Source organism: Poecile atricapillus, chromosome 3 (genome assembly GCF_030490865.1).
Source record: "Poecile atricapillus isolate bPoeAtr1 chromosome 3, bPoeAtr1.hap1, whole genome shotgun sequence".
NCBI classification, from domain to species: Eukaryota; Metazoa; Chordata; class Aves; order Passeriformes; family Paridae; genus Poecile; species Poecile atricapillus.
The window spans coordinates 116,100,902-116,119,512 of record NC_081251.1 but is presented as its reverse complement, the minus strand read 5'-3'; the positions used below and the strand labels follow the sequence as shown (position 1 = coordinate 116,119,512).

Below are 18,611 nucleotides of genomic sequence, written 5' to 3'. Positions count from 1 at the left end.
TTCTGTGTGGATGTTAATGTGGGCTGGTGTGACTTCCCATTAGTGCACATTGCCTGAAAACCCCAAAACTCTGCTTTTTATATGCTAATCTGCATTACATCAGAGAAAAATCCAGGCACCGATAGCCTAGACATCTTTTGGCTCTGTCCATTTAGTCTGCAGCACTAAAACCAGGGCTGTTCCCAGCTACACATACTAAGAACACTCATATCTTTAGTCTCCTAGAGAATGCATCCAGCCTGGGGAATGATCAGTGTAATCTTCACCTTGTAGGGGACACCCTCATTTCTCTGACTGTGCAGGGACACAGGCAGGTGTTCAGTTCACAAACACTGGTTTGGTTGGACAGAAAATGGGTATTTCTCCATTCTTGTCACGGTTGTGAAGAATATCACCAAGTCAGAGTTGTTCTTGGAGGGAAGAGGAACAAGAAACCTCTTCTGGCCTCACCTTCCCTGGACAGACCCTAGAGAATCCCCACACATCAGCTGCAAAACAGGTGGCATTAAGAAATAAGGATTCAGCCACTCCAGTGCTTATGGGAAGCACTAGGTTTAGGGGAAAAGCAGGTTAACTTTGAAATGAATGTTTTGCAGGCTTAGTTGGCAGAGCAGCAGGTGGTGAGGTGAGGAGAGGAGTGTGTTCCTGGTGTTTTGACAGAGGTTTTTCCCTTCACCAGGGTGGTGCAGTCTCCTGTTCCCATGCTGCGGGACCTGACACAGAACTCTGCAGTCAGGTCAGTAAACTCTGGGCTTTCCTGCAAGGCTGTGCAACTCTAAACACTGAGAGCCACTTGTGATGTGTGCAGTTTTTATCTCCAGAGAGGCACAGCTTGGTTCCACCAGCACAGCTGTGCAGAGCAGTAAGAGGTGATGCTGAGTTATGCTTTGTTGGGATGCTGCAGGAAGGATGTCCTAAATGGGGATGCAGTTCTTGTGGGTGATGAGTTAAAGGAAGGGTTTGGCTTTTCCATCTGCCACTGTCACATTGTTCTGTGCCATCCCCTGTTTCTGTGTCACAAGGGTTTTTCCCCCTGTCTTTGGAGGTGGTAGGAGCAGTCAGGGTACCGCTCCTCAGGCTGTGTCACTCGGGATGAATGTTCCACAGAACCATTATTCTCTTTCCTTGTGGCCTCATTCTTCCTTGGGCCTGGAAAACATGAGTTCCAGCAGGAAGAGTGAGATTATTCTGCTCATCTGTTTGCTTTTAGCTTTCACGGTAATAAAGCAGTGATTACTGTTTCATTTTGTTTCCATTATGCAATGAACCTAATCCTCAAACACTTTCTTCCAGCATCTCATTCAAAGACCCACAATTTGCTGAAGACTTTGTTTTCAAGGCTACAGTGTTACCTGGGGCAAAGTAAGTGTCGGCTTTCAAATCATTCAATTCGGATTTATCCATCTGTGTATTTGCTCCCGTAAGTATTTATGGAACTGTTCTTACTGCTCAGGAAACCTGCTCCAGTTCTGAAGCCAGGAGACTGGGAAAAAACCAACAATGATGGCAGGCCTTGGAGACCACAGCTGGGCTTTAACAGGGACAGGAAACCGGTGCATTTGGACCAGTCAGCGTTCAGAACCTTGGGGTAAGGCCATGGGGTTGCTGCTGCCTCGCTGGGGTGACTGCCCTCCTTTTCCCTTTTCAAATTAAAAAAAAAGAAAGGGATGGGCATGGAGTGCCCAAGCCCAGGTGCTGGTTTTCCATGTTGGACACCTCAGCCTGTGAGATTTAAATTCCATGTTGCTGAAAACTTTGCAGTGATTTTGCAGTAATGCCTTGTTTGATTTATTTTTTTTCCCCCCCCCCCTTAAATAGTTCTAAGTCACTTCCCTGTTGTTTGGGGTTTTTTAAAACTTGCTTTTCGTATGGGGGTACAATGAGAACGTTGTGCAGACTGCTAATGAAGACAGGAATGTCTTTTAAACTTTTATAAACAAAGAAGCTTTAAAAATTAAATGGGTTTCCATACTGGGGAGTGCGAGGAGCCATACATTTATCAGAGCCAGAGAAGAGACTGTTTTGAAGGAGAGTGGCAGATGAGGTGAAACTCTGGAGCGTCTCCTTAGGAAGAGAAAATACCTTTGGCTGTGGGGGGCTGCAGGAAGGAAAAGCAGCCTCTCCTAGGAAGGAAAAGCAGGGCAGTCCTGGGGCTGTGTTTGAGAGCCCTCCTGCACATCAGTCATGGTGAAAAGTGCAGCTGTGCCCTTGGGAACCCGAGCATTTCCCGGGAGCAGCTCCCCAGGCCTGTGTGTGTGTGTTGGGCTGGGCTGAGCTGGGCTGGGCTGGGCTGGGCTGGGCTGAGCTGGGCTGGGCTGGGGACAGCTGCAGCTCTCCACAGCACACTGAGCTGCTCCCTGGCTGTTTCTCCCCGTGACAGGCACACGATGCCGAGGGACAGGGCCATGCCCGGGATGTACCCCAACGCCGTGCCGCTCGGAGCCTACGGCAGCCCCTACGCCAGGCCCCTCATGGGCAGCCAGCAGCAGATCCCCAAACTGCTGTCAAGTAAGTGCCTTCTGCTTCCTGCTTCTCACAGCTGCCTCGGGCCAGGCAGCCTCTCTCTTCATCTGCTTCACTTATTTATTTATCTGTGCTGAAGTGTGGTCTGGGAAGAGGAGCGTGGGCAGTGGGAAGGCAGAGATACCAGACCGGCATCGCGGTTTCAGATTCATCTCCAGAAGGAGAATATTTACGTGGTTTCAGGGAGGTTTTGGGAGCCCAGCAGCCCCTGTGCTGCTGTTCCTGCTGAGGCCTGCTGTGCTGTGGGAAAGGCTGCAAAGAGCTCTGTCTGTCCCACGGCCCCGGAGCTGATCCTGCCAGTGAGGCGCTTGCCCAGCTCCCGTCCTCGTGGCACCCGCGCCCCTTGTGCTGAGCAGGCAGCACTCTGCAGGCTGATACCCCCAGTGCCATAGACTGCTTCAAACTGAGGAGGCTCAGAGCCACTGCTGGAGGAGAAATCCCAGTCCATCTGTTGGCCTTGGAAAACTGTCTGGAGGCTTTCCTTGACGCGGGCCTGCCTCCCCCTCGGAGCGCCACAGCCGTGCCTGTGCACCATTCTGCAGGTGTGCCTGGCAAACCTCAGAGCAATTGGCTGGGCTTTTCTCACCTCCTGCCTGTGCTGCCTTCCCCGGGAGGCAGAGGCTGCAGTGCTGCTGGTGTGGGGGAGCAGGCACAGGAGCCAGGAGGAGCTGCCTGGCCGAGGCTCCCTCACCACGCAGGCTCTGCGCTCTGCGGAGCCGCTCCTGGCACCCTGCTCTCGTGGGACACCGCAGTGCTGCACGCTGCAGATGTGTTCTCTGGCTCTTCACTGCCTGTGTTCCTCCTCCTCCTCCTCCTCTGCTGAGACACCGAGCTGCCCTAGGAGATGAGGCTTTCACTTCTCATTTGCGCTGATGGCGGCGTGAAGTCTTTGCAACTGATTGCTCGACTTAGAGTTTGGAGATTGTTTCTTTCAGTGCCTCCTTATTTGGGGCCTGAGGACAGCTCATGTCCATCAGGAGGATGGATCAAACAGCCTGAGGGCTGTGTTGCTCCCTAGAACCATTCCCAAAACCCATCCTGCTGCCTGGCTGGAGGGTCAGCCCCCAGCCCAGCCCACCTGGGACAGATGAACCACGTGTGCCTCAACTCCTCCTCTACCAGCTAGAGTCAGACTGGCTTAACCCGGGTTAGAAGAACATCTCCAGGTGGCATAGCCCCAGATTTCTGCTGGGATTGGCCTTTTGGATGTTTGCCTGCCCAAGGATCCTAGCACACCCTGGATTACGGGTTGTGTGGGTCCGGTGCAGTGGAGATGAGGAGTGTCAGCAGCTCCTCAAAGCCCACTGCAGTGAGGCTCCTGCACGCTGTGGCTGGGAATCCATGAGCACTCAGACCAGTCCCCAGTGGTGTTCTGCTCAGTGTCCCTGGAGCTGCCCCAGGTCCAGCAGCACAGCCATCTTCTTCCCTTCTGTGGTCACCCTCTGGTCCCCGAGCGCCTCCAGCAGAGCACCGGCACCCTGAGTGGAAAATGCACCGGGGAGAAGCGGGAAGGCCTCTCAGATGACACACACAATGTTCCCCCAGTGTGCCAGCTGTGAGACAGCTGTGGCTGGGCTGGGCAGCACGTGGAACCCCCACATTCAGTGGGGCCGATGCAGAGCAGCTTTCCACCCGCAGAGTGCCCTCTCCATGGGCATGCCACAGGCAAATCAGCCTCCAGAAGGGTGGCACAGCCAAGCCGGGAGCCATCTCCTCCTCCAGAGCCTGGAGGCTGGGGGTGTTCCTCACGGTGCTCTCTGATTTGCCTTGGATGTGCCAATTTTCAGCTGATGAATAATTGTCTGTGCTGATAACTTGGGGAGTCAAGTGCAGGGTGGCAGCGCCCTGGGAATGGCAGGTTTGGCTCCTGCGGCGCAGGACATCTGATTTATGACTCGCGTGGCAGGCAGTAAACTTGTCAATTAGCTGCCTTGGAAAAGCGGTTTTGATTAGTGCAATCAGTAAACACAAAATCTTCTCTTTGATTGCCACCCTGATTAGATAAATTGTTACTCGAGGAGCTGCTAGGCAAGGCAGTTTCTTTGGCCTCATAGCTCTGGGAAATGCCTAAGTCTTGCAGCCTAAAGAAAATGTTAATTGTCATTCCTTCCTCCCGCTCTGTACCTCTGTGAAGTGCAATTCACTGCTCCAGACTCTCTCCCTCCAAGGTTATTCCGTCAGCCCTACAAATGAGTAGGGGGGCTTGTAAATGTTTTGGTGATGGTTTCATTGAAGTCTTGCTCAGACTGAGCTGCAGAAAGGTGTGGTTACAGCAGGAGAGCTGGCTCCCACAGAGAGGAAGGGGCTGGAAACAAGGTGTTGCCTGTGTTTCTGTGCTGCTGCTGTCTGTGAAGCTTGGAAATGATCAGAAACAGAATAATTTTAGGATATTTTGGACTGAAAGCTGTGAGACTCAGGGGCTGTCCCAAACCTACTTTATAGCATTTCAAGTTCCAGTTGACAAATTGCACATTTTCCCCTAAAGTGGCGTTGCGGGTTCCGTTGCCCTGCCCTTGTATTCCAGAATCCAGGCTTTGTGTGGGTGCAGCCTGTTCAGGCATGGAAAAGCCCTTGAGGTTCCCAGGCTGATCAGCAGGGAAGTGCCACTTCCCCAGCCTCAGCCCTGGCCTGCTTGGGGCTGGAAATGGGCTGGAAAAGAGGAGCTGAGGAGCCTGGGTTGGTAACGGGGTGTGTGGGACCAGGCTCACATCCCTGATGCTTGGTGGAGCTGTGTGTCCAGGTGTAAAGCTGAATAAATGTCCCTGCATGGGGGGATAAATGAGGAATTATGGGCTGGCTTTGCCCAGCAGGCTCCCAGGAAGAGCAGAGCTGCCGGGGCTGGGATTTCATTTGGTGTTCTCTTCAGTGGGGCTGCCACAGACAGCCCAGCCAGAGCTGGGAGAGAGGCACAGACTGGTTTATTTGGTGTTTCCCCCTTTCCACGGGGGTTTCCATGTCCCAGCCCCGGGCAGCGTGGCAGGGTGTCCGTGTGCCAGCCATTATCCAGCTGCTGGAACCAGCTGTTGGAATTAGGTCCCACTTGAAGGCCATTGAAAGCCATCAAAGGTGTCAGTGAAACCGGAGCTTTTGATTGACGCTGGCCCCGAGCGCCGGGGGCTGCCTGGCTGCTATTGAGGAGCTGCTGCTGCTGCTTTTATCCTGTTTGCTGACCAGGTTATTTAGAGGGACAACAAGCCTTTAATTGCGGGCCCCGTTAGAGCAGCGTTGCTCCTGCCTCGCCTTTGTGCGGGGCTGGGTTGGGTGGCACAAACAATGAGCGAGTGGGTGGTCTCCTGCACGCCAGCTCTGGGGCTCTGGCCAAGGTTTTACCCAAAAGGGCTTAATTCAGTCTGATTCCATTCTCTGAGAGCATCATTAATAGGTTTTTATTAGTGTGTTATCGCTGCCCACGGTAACTTTTAAACCCACCTTTGCTACCTTTAGTGATAGTGTAGTTATATTTTATCTTAATGAATTCTTTATCCTTTGCATCCTAAATGTAACTACATTTACCTAAACAGAATCCTCCATTTTATTCCATGCTCTGGCCATTGTTTTGGTTGCCTTTATGGAATGGCTTAGCCCAGACAGAGGGAAACTGGCCCATGTTTTGACTTTGTTGGTCACAAACACGGTGTGTGGTGGGTGTGTATTTGAGTGCCCATGGGTTTTATACATTAATGAATGTACTGGTAAGAGATATAAATACTGAATGGAATTGTTAGGGTGGCAGACAAGGTTTTGCATCTTCAAGTATTCAAGAGGAGGCACCTGTGAAGCATCTGAGCACGAACCAACGCTAGCTCTAGCAATTACAATTCCTAATTCTCTGTTACCAGGCTGATTGGAGGTGCTGGAGCCAAACCAAGCTGGCAGCAGGAGGCCATGGCTTGGGGTGTGTCTGTGGCACATCCAGCCTGCTCCTGGGCTGTTGTGGCTCACAGAGGGGCCAGCACAGCTCCTGGGCTGTTGTGGCTCACAGAGGGGCCAGCATAGCTCCTGGGCTGCCCTTGCTCTCTCTCTCACTTTGCCATCTCGCTTTGCCCTCCAGATCTGCGGCCCCAGGAGTCCTGGCGAGGTCCCACGCCCTTGTTCCAGCAGACACCACAAAGGTAAGGCAGGAGGGATGTGAAACCTGCCCGGGAAGGGTGGACTGGGCTCTGCCAGCCTTCCTGGTGTTGGGTTTTCCCTTCCCTGTGTGGAGGATTGTGGTTTGAAATTGTGGGAAGGATGCTGTACGGCAGGTTTTCTGAGTTAATTTAATGTCCATGATTTACTGATGTTTTGAGAGCCCACTACGTGGGCTTCTTCCTTTAAAAGGCTTGAGTACTTTGTATTAAAAAAAAAGGAGGGAAAAACACTTTCCATTAAAACTCAGGCTTCAAAATTAACTTTACTGTTGGTGCTTTGGTACCGTTCTTGGTTCTTTGGCCTTTATCTTATTGAAGCTTTTGAGATACTATGAAATTGAACACAGAGAGCTTAAAACTGCATTAGATTTTGGACAGGCTAAACAAATTTCTTTTTAGGAGGGCTGTGGAGCTTAATGAGGCATAACTAATGGTGTTCCACTTTTATCATTCCTGCGCCGCAGCCGCAGCATTAGCACAGACCAGCCATTGATTCTTGCTACAAACCTCTTGAAGTCCTAATCAGCTTCTTTGGTACAAGTTTTTCAGGCCTGACAAGCCCATTGTAGGGCAGTGTCACTGTAGGTCAGTAGTTATTAGTTGCCACTGAAAACAGTTTCTTTAACTACTTAAGGCTGAACTGAATTAAATGCAGAAGGGACTCAGGGAAGGATTATGGAATCTGCAGCCCAATAAGTGCCATCGAATAGAAGGAATGTGACATGGTTTGATAATCAGGGATGTTTTACATGCATCCCCTCACCGATGGCCTGTGTGTCCTCCTCTGGGGCGGCTCACTGAGCCCGGGCTACCTGTGGCAGCTATGAATAATGACATTTATTTCTGCTTATGGAGGAGGGAGACAAGTTTCTGCTCCGAGCCCCGGCTTTTTTTTTTCCCCCTTGGGTTTATTTGCAAATGTTTCACCATTGAAAATATGGGCTTTGGGGGAATTTATTGAGCTCTCCACAGTCCCTTTCCATGGCAACCGTTTTGATCCCCACTGAAGTAAGCCTGGCTCCCTTGTCCTGTGCCTCATCCGTGTGGAATATTCGAAGGCAAGATTCATTCCTAATGCAAACTTTAATACTGCTTGGGCCATGGGAGTTGCCACTCCCACCCCTTAATTAAATCCCATTTATATACTTGTATTTGTGAGGGGCTGCTGCAGGTCTGTCACTTGTCAGTGCCTTCCCTTTGTTACTGTGCAGGGTGCATGAGCAGCTCTGCCAGCACGGAGGATAAGGCACTTTGGCCGTGTTCTCGGAAGGTTTTGGATTTGGGGAGCAGATCAAACGTGCTTAGAGCTGATGTTCAGTTGCTGCACAGAGGCAGGCACTGAGGCTTGAGCAGAAGGTTAAACACAGAGACACTTGGTGCAGGAAAAGGCGTCTGAACCTGTTGAAGGCGTTTTGAGCTTCCTGTTCATCCCCTGGGAGCTGCTGTTCCCCCTCCTGCAGCTCTGGGAGCTGTCGTGCCCTGGGGGAGAGCAGCCAGGGATTTCTGCGAGGAGCTGAGGGAGAGGCCAGCCCTGCCCAGGAGCCTGGCACGTCCTGGATGCAGCACATGGAGCCCTGTCCCTGCCAGATGTGCTGTTTCAGGGATGGAGAGGTGCAGCATCCTTCCCAGAGCTGGCTCTTCCTTCCCAGGCCTGGGGAGAAAAGCAGGAATGTGAAGGTGCTTCTCCACAGTCCAGCCATTCCTGTCTCCTGCGTAGGATTTCTTACTTTTGAACCCAGTGGTGCACCTTGGAAAGGGAATGTTGGGGTTCCTCCCCCCTGTCCTGACACTCCTGGGCACTGCAGAGGTCCTTGCTGTGCTCCTGAGCCAGCCCAGAGTTCACAGGGAGAGATTTGCTACCTTACCTGGCTGTGGAAATGTGTCATCTGGTTAAACAGATCCTTTCTGCTGAAGCTGTTCACAGAAATAATTCCCCAAGTGGCTGGGGTGTGAAGGAATGTTTTCCCGTGTGAATTGTCCTGAGTTCAGCTGACCTGGCTGAGTTGGTGCAGCTCTGGGTGGTGCCTGGGCTCCTGGGGGGTTCCAGGTGGCACAGGTCTTGTTTTGGTTACACATCTCCACCCTCAGCTGGTTTAAGTCACCAACCAGTGCCCCAACAGAGTGGTGATGTTGTGTTTGATTTGTTAAATATCCCAACTTTTCACTGAACAGCACTTAGAAAGGTTAAACTCCGTGCCAAATAAGTATTAATTAAAAGGAGTTTGTGTCAAACTTCCCCATTCTAGGCATGCAGCAAGTGCCCCAGTCATATTTATCAGCAGCACTTGTTGTAGAGGCAGCATGATTGTTAATGAAAGCCCAGAGCTGGGGCTCTGTAGGCAATTCCCAGCTCTCCTCATGGCCAGCAGTGTCTTTTTCCTGGAGACTTGGCTGCTTTCTAGGAATTGTGAGGGGAAAAGAGTTAGTAATCAAAATACTTAATCAAAAGGAGCAAATATGAACAAAGCATGAGCTTACTTCATTCCCAGTACGAACTTAGAACATTGATTTGGAGAGTTTAGTCCCCACAAATGTAAAGTGCTCTTGGCTTTAACCACAGCATGGCTCCTTCTGAGGAGTGACGTGTAGTGCAGCAGGTAAACCTGGGCTGCTGTCCCCATCCCAAATCCCAAACCTGTGCTGCTGTCCCCATCCCAAATCCCAAACCTGGGCTGCTGCTGTCCCCATCCCAAATCCCAAACCTGGGCTGCAGGGCTCCTGCTGCTGTCCCCATCTCCCCCCAGGCTGGCCCTGCTCTGCTCAGCCAAGTCCCTCTTCAGCAGGGGTCAGGAAGGATTAACTGTGTCTGCTCTCCATGTTTTTCCCCTCACAACATCATATTGTCCTGCAGGACCCCCCTGCTCTGAATCCTTTCAGGAGTTGTCCCTCAGCCGTAAGAAGCGGATCAGGGCCGTAGCATTTCCCTCAATATTTTGAGGCAAACAGCACTGGACGTGTTCTACCTGTCACTTTCCAATTGTCACGTCGCAGCGGGAGCTGGAAGGGAGCACAAACATTTGTGGCCGTGGGTAATCCGGGACGGCAAGCCGGGCCATAATGGCTGCGGGATCTGCGTTCCCATCTAAACTGTACACCAAATGTCAGTCAGCCCGTGCCAATTAGTGCTTATGTTGCTAGGTCACCGTGGTCAATTGAAAACGGCATCAATAGAACTTGAAAAGGTTTCTTCCCGATCAGACCTCCTGACATATTGAGCAGAATAATGGATGGGAAAAAGCAGCCAAGGCCCCTACCCTAGATTCCGAACGCTCGCCGTAAGAATTCATTTGCAACCTGCAATTAACTGGGAAGAATGGGCTGCCAGAAAGAGTCGGGGCCCTCAGAGAAGAAAGCCCCGGCTCCCATCCCGTGTGGCGCATGTTTGTCCCGGGGCAGAGCCGGTGACAGGTGCACGGGAGCCTCGGGGAGCGGGGAGAGGAGCGTTGGGCTGTGCCCGGGGGCTCTCGGGATGCTGTTCCTGCTCCAGGGGGCTCTCGGGATGCTGTTCCTGCTCCCGGGGGCTCTCGGGATGCTGTTCCTGCTCCCAGTGCCCGGGGGCTCTCGGGATGCTGCTCCTGCTCCCGGGGGCTCTCGGGATGCTGTTCCTGTTCCCGGTGCCCGGGGGCTCTCGGGATGCTGTTCCCTCTCCTGGTGCCCAGGGGCTCTGGGAATGCTGTTCCTGCTCCCGGGGGCTCTCGGGATGCTGTTCCTGCTCCCGGTGCCCGGGGGCTCTGGGGATGCTGTTCCTGTTCCCGGTGCCCGGGGGCTCTCGGGATGCTGTTCCTGTTCCCGGTGCCCGGGGGCTCTCAGGATGCTCCTCCCGGTGCCCAGGGGCTCTCGGGATGCTGCTCCGGGTGCTCGGGGGCTCTCGGGATGCTGTTCCCAGTGCCCGGGGGCTCTCGGGATGCTGTTCCTGCTCCCGGTGCCCGGGGGCTCTCGGGATGCTGCTCCCGGTGCCCGGGGGCTCTCGGGATGCTGTTCCCGGTGCCCGGGGGCTCTGGGGATGCTGTTCCCGGTGCCCGGGGGCTCTCGGGATGCTGTTCCTGCTCCCGGTGCCCGGGGGCTCTCGAGATGCTGCTCCTGCTCCCGGGGGCTCTCGGGATGCTGTTCCTGTTCCCGGTGCCCGGGGGCTCTCGGGATGCTGTTCCCTCTCCTGGTGCCCAGGGGCTCTGGGAATGCTGTTCCTGCTCCCGGGGGCTCTCGGGATGCTGCTCCTGCTCCCGGTGCCCGGGGGCTCTGGGGATGCTGCTCCCGGTGCCCGGGGGCTCTGGGGATGCTGTTCCCGGTGCCCGGCTGTGCCCGGGGGCTCTGGGGATGCTGTTCCCGGTGCCCAGCTGCCCGCGCTCAGCTGTCCCAGCACCGTGTTCTTTCCCTGCGCAGAACCGCCGGAGCCACCCCTCTGCTGGCCTGGAACCGCATGCTGCAATCCCCAAACCAGTTCCAGCCGGCCCAGTACCAGGGGCTGGGGCCCATGGGATACCCACAGAGACCCGAGGACCGCATGGACAGGGGCAGACAGGTAGGACAGCGGGGCCCCACTGGGACACTGTGCTCTGCTCCCAGACGAGGCTTCCCCTCCTGGGGCCGTGGGGAGGTGACACAGTGTGACACAGTGTGTGACACACACAGCGGTGTCACCGTGTCACACACCCACCCCTCCGGCTGCATCCCTTAGCGCCCCTCAAACATGTCCCAGCCCAGCCTCCTGCAGCCCCAGGCCAGCATTCCCACCAGCCTTCCATAAACCTGCCCTCTGGACCTCTGGGGATCCCCCCAGCGAGGTGAAAATGTCCATTCTTCCAGCTTCCCAAATTCCTCCCCTCAGCTGGCTTTCTGTGAGCTGGAAAACTGCTCGTGCACATGTTGGGTTCTCGTGGCCCGCGGGGAAATAGCTCTGTGTGGATAAAGGGAAACAGGCAAATGTGAGGGGAGAAGCTCATCCAAAATCACAGGTGCCTTGGTCAGCAGTTCAGGAAAATGCCTGCAGCAGGTGACTCTGCTTAGGGAGTTTTTTATCCCAAATCAAACATGATCTGCGTGTGCTGTTGTACCAGAACTGTGGGTGTTTACACTGCTCAACACTCATTTTAAATCAATTTTGGGTGTCTAGGCTGAGCTCCTGGTTCTGCTGCTGTCTGGGGAAGTCAGAACTGTGGGGAGGTCAGTGACCAGTCCCAGGGAGGAGGAGGAGGAGGTGGCAGCCCCTGTAGTCCCATCCTACACGTGGAAATTAAGGCACAGACTGTTAGAAACGTGCCTTCTGCTGGAGCCTGATCCAGCTCAGGACAAGGCACTTTTTTGTCACCCCTAGGTTTAATTTTCTGCCTCCCAGCCTGCCCAGAGCCCAGGTTCAGTACAAACCCTCCAGCACTGGCTGTGGCTGGAGGCAGAACTCAGCAGCGTGGGTTACAATCACAGCAAATAATGGGGCCTCAATCTTGACCCAAGCAGTGGAGCTCTAAAACACATTTTAAGTTTGGATGAGGTGCATTGATAGGATCAGATTGCAGAAATGTTTCGTTCTGTGCCACACAGGTTCACCCAAAACCCCAGAGCCAGAGGAATAAATGCCTGACTGCACTAATCCATAGCAAGGGGGAAAAATCAGGGGAGGATCTTTGTCCCTCTGGAGTCTGGGCAGGGTTTAATGAGTCTGGGAAATGGACACTTGGAAAAGTCAGTGTGCCAGGGCACACCCTGCTCTGCCCTCCATCCTGGGCAGGATACAGCTGCTGAGGGAATCTGTGCTTGGAGCACTTCACATCCCAGAGCTGGGATCTCAGGGCAGCAGGAATGCTTTCCCAGCAGGGTTTGCCGTGGGGGCCCAGGGCTATGCCGGCTATTCCCGCTTGGAAAGCTGCAGGAACCATTAAAACACAGCCCTTCCCTTCTTGTTCACATACGTGATGAGTTCACGATAAAGCACAGATCTCTCAGCTCCAGTGAATTTGCTTCCTTGAAAAATTCCCTTTGCACTTGTGCTGCAGCTCTGCTGTTTGTTTGTGCGCTTTTAATTTTAATTTTTTTGTTGCTTTTTTTCGGTTTGTGTCATTTTTAAATGAACTTTCAGATGTCATTATTTCCTCGGGGCTGGAGTGAAATGAGAAGGTACCTGAAAGGGTTTAGGGTGCCAGCCTAATCATTGAATCCGGCCTTGCTGCCTGAAAATTTCAAAGCTTTAAAGCCTTGAAAAGGGATTCAAGTGGAAGTGGTGACACGTAGCAGCATAAATAATTATCTTTGGGCCCTTTCACCTCTGAATTCTTTTTTTACAGCGTACAGAACATGGTCTGAAGAGGTTAATAAACGCACTGCCGCGGAGTGCTTACAAAATTAATGCAGCTGCCATGGATCTGGGGGGCTCCCTGGGAGCGGGGCTTTGCTGCCTTCCCGCTCTCCCAGAGAACCAAAGAATGAACTTGGGCTGCTGCAGGTGTCGGGCGTTTTTATTCCAGCCCGGAGCGGCGCTTTGTCCTTCCCGCTGCTGCCTTGCCGGGGCTTCCTGAGGGATGTGGCGGAGCTGTGTCCTTTACCTGGCTGTGTCCAGCCTGGAGACAAGCCTTCCCTGTCCCCTTCCCATTCCCTGTCCCCTGCCCAGTCCCTGTCCCCTTTCCCTCCGCACCAAAAATGCCCCAGTAAAGAGCAAGCCGAGCCTGTAGCTGCTGTTGGTGCATCACCTTGAATTAACTTGCTGGTCTCTGCAGTGTACCAGGTTTGGAAATCTTTTTAAATGCTTTCTGGTGGGGCTCTGAAATTTTCCCATGGATTTTTCCCCCTGATACTCGATGTAGCAAATGCCAGAATTTAAGTACAAATGTACATCTCATTTGGAGTCATTTCCAAAGCGGGATCTGGAGGTCTTTGACCTCCTATTAAAGCGAACGAGTGCCGGAGAACGCCGCTCCTGCATCAAACACAGCTTTAGCTTTTCCTGGGAACGCTCCTGTGTGGAAATAGCGGCTGGGAGCTGCCCCAGGGCGCTGCCTCGGTTCCTTTGGGGTTCCAGAGCTCTGCTCCAGGGGATCCCGTGGTTTTGGGAGCTTCCACGGCCGCCTGGGGGACGCTGAGCCCTGCCCCGGCACCTCTCGGTGCAGAGGATGTTTTGTCCCCGTGTCCGTGTGGCGCCTGGAGCTCGCCCCGCTTGTTTACTCGTGCTGCTAATCCCAAAAATCAACGCTTGCTTTTGTTTGTTTGTTTGCAGGCCTACGGCCCCGGGAGGCCCTACCAGCTCCCACCTCCCGCAGGAAGGTACAGCTGGAATTAGCTCCTGCCTCCCGTCGGCATTTTTTAAAACGTGGAAAACGCCCGAGATTTTTTGCTTTTGTTCTTTTTATTATTTGTGGGGTGAGGTGGGCGTGGGGGGGGGGGGGGGTGGGAAAGAAGAAACAAAAAAAGGAATGAAGTTGTGTTGCAGCATCCGTGTAGTTTTTAAACAGGCAGCGGTTTTAAAGGCGCGCGTTTCTCACGGGCCGGCTGCCGAGGGTGAGGATGGACACGGTGGGAGCGCGGCCGGAGCTGCAGCCGCCCTCTGCTCCTCACAGCGAGCCCCAGAGCATCCCCGGGGCTGCAGGAACGCCTGGAAATGCGATGGCAGCTGATGGCAGGAGCTGCGGGGACAGAGGCAGCCGGCGGTGCCGCCCTCGCTGCCCCTCCGGCGCTTCCCTCGGACTCGGGATCAAACATTTCAGCTCCTCGGACGCGTGGGTGGTGTGGGTTTGTCTGATACCTAATTTAAAATAGCTGCCCAGGGCAGAGATTCCATTCGTTTTTAGGACTCTTTCTAGGGATTTTCTGTGTCGGTGTACCAAATCAGTCGGTATTTTTATTTGCTTTATAAAGTGGCTTTTGAAATTCTGAGCGGTGGCGTGTGGTGAATTTCCAGCCCTCTCCGGAGCCTGTTTGTGTCTTTTACCTGTGTGCACACGTTCCTGTTCATTTATTGGGAAATAATTCCACCCAACCTCTCTAAGAGCATTTAAAATCTTCGTTTAATTGAAGGAAAAAAAAATAAAAAGGAGAGGAGAACATCCAGTTCAGCTTTCCCTTTGGACTTTTCCATTAAATCCAGGTGTTGTGTAAACCAGTAAAGTTCCCAGCCCCGCTCTTGCCCCGACTCCTTGGTGCTCCCATCTTCCCAAACATCCAGCTGTTCATCACCAGCGAGGGGGGAAAGCCCAGACAGCCCCGTGTAACCTTGGAAGGAAGAAATCACCGACCTGGGCTCATTATTTTCAAGTGATGGAGGGTGGAGCAGAGCCCTCCATTGTGATGCGGCGTTCCCGGGGCTGGGAGCCGCCAGCCCTCCCCAGGGCCTTCTCCCGAGGCTGGGGGCTCAAAAAGAGCCGTTTTGCTTTTCCAGCAGGACAAACCCAGCTCCGAGGGTGAGTTTTCATGGGAATGGGCTGGAGGAAGGAGCGGGGTGGCTCGCCTGCGTTCCGAAGGCGGACGGACGCGGGTGCTGCTGGCTTTGTCCCTCGCTCCCAATTTTTGGGGCAGGAACACAAGTCTGGGTCAACATTCTGGGGTGCTGGTGCGGGAAAGGCTCATCCCCGCGGGCTCCCCTCTGCCCAGCCCTTCATCCCTTGGCATCCTTTGGCATCCCTTGGAACCGTGATCCCGAGGGGAGCCTTCCTGGGCCCCGGGAGCTGCGCTGCCCACGCCGACCCTTGGAGCGATGCTGGGGCCGTGCGCTGGCCCTGGCCTTCATTTCCTCACCTCGGGCTGGGCTGCAGGGCTGCAGGACTGGGCTGCAGGGCTGCAGGACTGGGCTGCAGGATCACCCCTCCTGGGGCTCCGCTGCGGGGCTCACCCTGGCACAGCATCCCCGCGGAGCTCCTCAGGCTGCTCTGCCGATAGAAATTGTTGTCCCCAGGCTGGGGTTGAGCCTGACATATCCCCTTGAATTTAACAGAATTTGAGGGGGAAAACACTCAGCAGGCCGGGCTCAGTCCCACCCCAGGCACTCTGGAGCGTTTCCCGTGGGAGCCAGCAGGGAGAAATTCTCCCTCGCGGCAAGAGGAGGGAGCCGGGGAGGGGGTCCCCGTGTGGCACCTGCCGGGAGGGGACGGGGGTCTCTTCTCTTCCCAGAAGAACGGTGGAGATCCCCTTCCCCTCCAGGCTCCCGCGGGGGGCTTGGGAAGGGGTCCGGGAGCGGCTCTGTGCTCTTGCAGAGGCCAAAATCCCGGTTTTCCACCTCAGGATCGTTCCCTCGTGGCACAGGCGGGAGTGGAGCGGCCGCCGGGGCTGGGGAGCCCCTCCGGGGCTGGGGCTCAGCGGGTCCCCCAAGGATGGGGGAGCCTGGCAGAGGCGGGGGGGGCGCGGAATTAAATCCTTGGCAGCCGAGAGGGAGGCAGAAAAAAGGGGATTTTTGAGGATGTCCTTCAGTCCGTACACCGAGAACGAAGCAGCCGACTCGTGAGAACAAGGCTTCCTTTTATTGTTTCAAATAAAATTAAAATTAAAAAAAATAATAATAAAATAAAATAAAACAAAATAAAGAAAAATTGCCGGCAAGTCCCGAGGAGCTTTTCCCGACGTGCGGGATTTCCTCGGGCAGCGGCGCGGGGATGAACCCCGCTGCGGCGCGGCTCAATCCCGATCCCGGCGGGAAGCGGGGTCCAGCCCCGGGGATCCCCGGGCTCTCCGTCCCCTCCGCACGGCTCCGAGCCCGGCGGGGGCTGAGCCGGGCCCGGGGCCCGAGGCGGCTCCGCGGGACGCGCGCCCCGTCCACGCACGGTTCGTGAGCTGCGCGGGGTTGAATAAACGAGAAAAACGGGCTTTTCCCCTAAATCCCAGCACCGGCGCTCCGGGGCTCTCCTGCCGCGGCTCCCGCCTCCAGCTGCGGCTCAGTTTACCTCGGGTGGGGACAAGAACGGAGTGGCGCTCTGGGCCACCCCACGGCGCTGATTCGGCCGAGCTGAGCGGCGTTCCGGGGGGTTTATCGTGGCGTGGCGGGGCTGTCGCGATACGCGCCGGGGCTCCCGGGCTGCGCTGCCGCCGGGGAGCGGGGCCGGGCCGGAGCGGAGCCCCGCGCTGCCCCCGGCCCGGCGGGAGGAGCCCTCGGCGGCCGGGACACGGGACACGGGACACGGGCCATGGGACAGGGGCCATGGGACACAGGCCATGGGACACGGGACACGGGACACGGGACACGGGACACGGGACAAGGACAGCGGGACACGGGACACGCGGGCACACCGCCACCCGCACGGAGCCGCGCTCACGCCAGCGCTCGGCGCTGCCGTCGGGGCCGCTTGGCCAAAAACCGGGGAGACTTAAAAAAAACTGGAAGGGAGGCCGGGAGGGGCCCGGGGGTGGGGCGGCCGGCGGCGATCCCCGCGGGCCGGAGGAGCGGGGCTGTCGGGGGGACACGCACGGACGCACCGATTACCACGTCCTGCCGTACAGCAGGTTGGGGCTGACCATGCCGCCGTTGTAGTCGACGCCGGCCGAGTCCAGGGGGGCCAGGGGGGCCACGGGGCCGTGCAGCGCGGGTGGGCTGGGCGACAGCTCCTCCAGGTCTGCCGCCTGCCCCAGCGAGCCGGGGTGCGGGTGCGCGGCGGCGGCGGCAGCGGGGGCCGCGGGGGCGGCGGGCCCGGGGCCCGGGGTGCCGCTGCCCGGCGGCGGGCAGGGTTTGCCGTCCTTCACCAGCACCGGCACGGCCACGCGGCGCGGAGAGGGCTGCTGGCACAGGCCGCCGCCGCCGCCGCCGCCGTCGGGGTGCAACTGCTGGGCGGCCGCCTTGTCCTTGGCCTGGCGCTTCATCTTGTAGCGGTGGTTCTGGAACCAGATCTTCACCTGCGTGGGGGTGAGGTGGATCAGGCTGGCCAGGTGCTCCCGCTCCGGAGCCGACAGGTATTTCTGCTGCTTGAAGCGCCGCTCCAGCTCGTAGACCTGCGCCTGGGAGAAGAGCACCCTCCTCTTCCTCCGCGGCGCCGCGTGCAGCGGCACGATGGCCTTGGCGCCCTCGGCGATGCCGCTCAGGCCGCCCATGCCGGCCACGTTCATCCCCGCAGCCGGGCCCATGAACCTGGAGACTGAGCGGGACGGGCTGCTCAGCGCCGGCCGGCGCCCGCCCCGTCGGGGCCGCGGCTCCCCCCGCGCCCCTCCGCCGCCGCCGCCCCCCGTCCTCCTCCTCCTCCTCCTCCTCCGCGCCCCCCGAGCCCGCACTTACTGCTGGAGTAGCGGGGGTCGCCGCCGGGCCCGTACCAGCCGCCGCCCGCCGCCGCGCCGCCCCGCATCCCCTCGGGGTAGGCGGGCAGCTCGCCCACGTTGCCCAGCCCGCCGTTGCAGTAGCCCCCGACGGCGCCGTGCGGGAACTGCGAGACGCCGTGGGGCATGTGGTAGGCGGCCGCCCCGGCGGGGACGGGCTGCGGGACGGCGGCGGCGGCGGGCACGGGCGCCTGGCGGTACGGCCCGAGGGGCGCGCCCAGCCCGCCCGCCCCGTCCATGCCGCCGAACTTCTTGTAGCTCTCCTCCATCGGGCTGAGGATGTCGGTGACCGAGAAGGGCGTCGTGTGCTTGGGGCTCAGCGACATGGCGCGGCGGGGCGGGACGCGACGGGCCGGGCCGGGCCGGGCCGGGCGCTGCCGCCGGCACCGGCGAGCCGTCCGCGGCGGCGGCCACCAGCCCCGGGCGCCGGTAGCTCGCCGGTTCTTTTAGCCCGGCGCCGGGTTTACGCCAGACGCGGGGGGGCGGAGCGGCGGCGGGCGGCCCCGGCCCCTCCCCGCCTCCCCCCGGCCCCGGCCCCCTCCTCCCGGCCATTGTCCTGCGCCCGCCCGACGGCTCTTAAGCCCGGCCGCCCCGGGGCAGCGCCGGAGCGGCTCCGAGCGGCCCCGGCCCGCCGCCCTCGCCCGTAAGTAGCTGCCCGTTCCCCCGATCCCCGCTCCGCGATGCGCGACCAACCCCGGGCAGAGCGTCCCGGGCCGGTGCGGCTCCCGGCCGGCCCCGACGGCAGCA

General features: G+C 57.1%; 2 protein-coding genes across 3 annotated transcripts in view; one reads left to right on the top strand and one right to left on the bottom strand.

The window, feature by feature from the left end:
- XRN2 (5'-3' exoribonuclease 2) overlaps window positions 1-14,002 on the top strand; it is a 32,621-nt gene extending 18,619 nt beyond the window's left edge. For both annotated transcript variants that reach the window (XM_058837001.1, XM_058837000.1), the window contains 7 exons: window positions 680-736; window positions 1,294-1,362; window positions 1,454-1,588; window positions 2,381-2,508; window positions 6,575-6,635; window positions 11,034-11,172; window positions 13,855-14,002. In XM_058837001.1, coding sequence (XP_058692984.1) covers window positions 680-736; window positions 1,294-1,362; window positions 1,454-1,588; window positions 2,381-2,508; window positions 6,575-6,635; window positions 11,034-11,172; window positions 13,855-13,917 — 652 coding nt within the window. In that variant the 3' untranslated portion in view covers window positions 13,918-14,002. The remainder of the gene's footprint in view (window positions 1-679; window positions 737-1,293; window positions 1,363-1,453; window positions 1,589-2,380; window positions 2,509-6,574; window positions 6,636-11,033; window positions 11,173-13,854) is intronic.
- Window positions 14,003-17,039: 3,037 nt separating this feature from the next.
- Window positions 17,040-18,193, bottom strand: NKX2-4 (NK2 homeobox 4). The gene is made up of 2 exons (XM_058837006.1): window positions 17,827-18,193; window positions 17,040-17,689 (listed from the first exon to the last, which is right to left on the bottom strand). The coding sequence occupies exons 1-2, from the start codon at window positions 18,188-18,190 to the stop codon at window positions 17,040-17,042; spliced, it is 1,014 nt and encodes a 337-aa protein (XP_058692989.1). The 5' UTR covers window positions 18,191-18,193.
- Between the last annotated feature and the right edge of the window lie 418 nt (window positions 18,194-18,611).

Bases quoted from the DNA above. Each gene is read 5' to 3' on its own strand.
- NKX2-4 (XM_058837006.1), bottom strand. From the start codon at position 18,190: ATGTCGCTGAGCCCCAAGCACACGACGCCCTTCTCGGTCACCGACATC. The intron at 17,690-17,826 runs GTAAGTGCGGGC...CGTCCCGCTCAG, and splicing joins CGACCCCCGCTACTCCAGCA to TCTCCAGGTTCATGGGCCCG.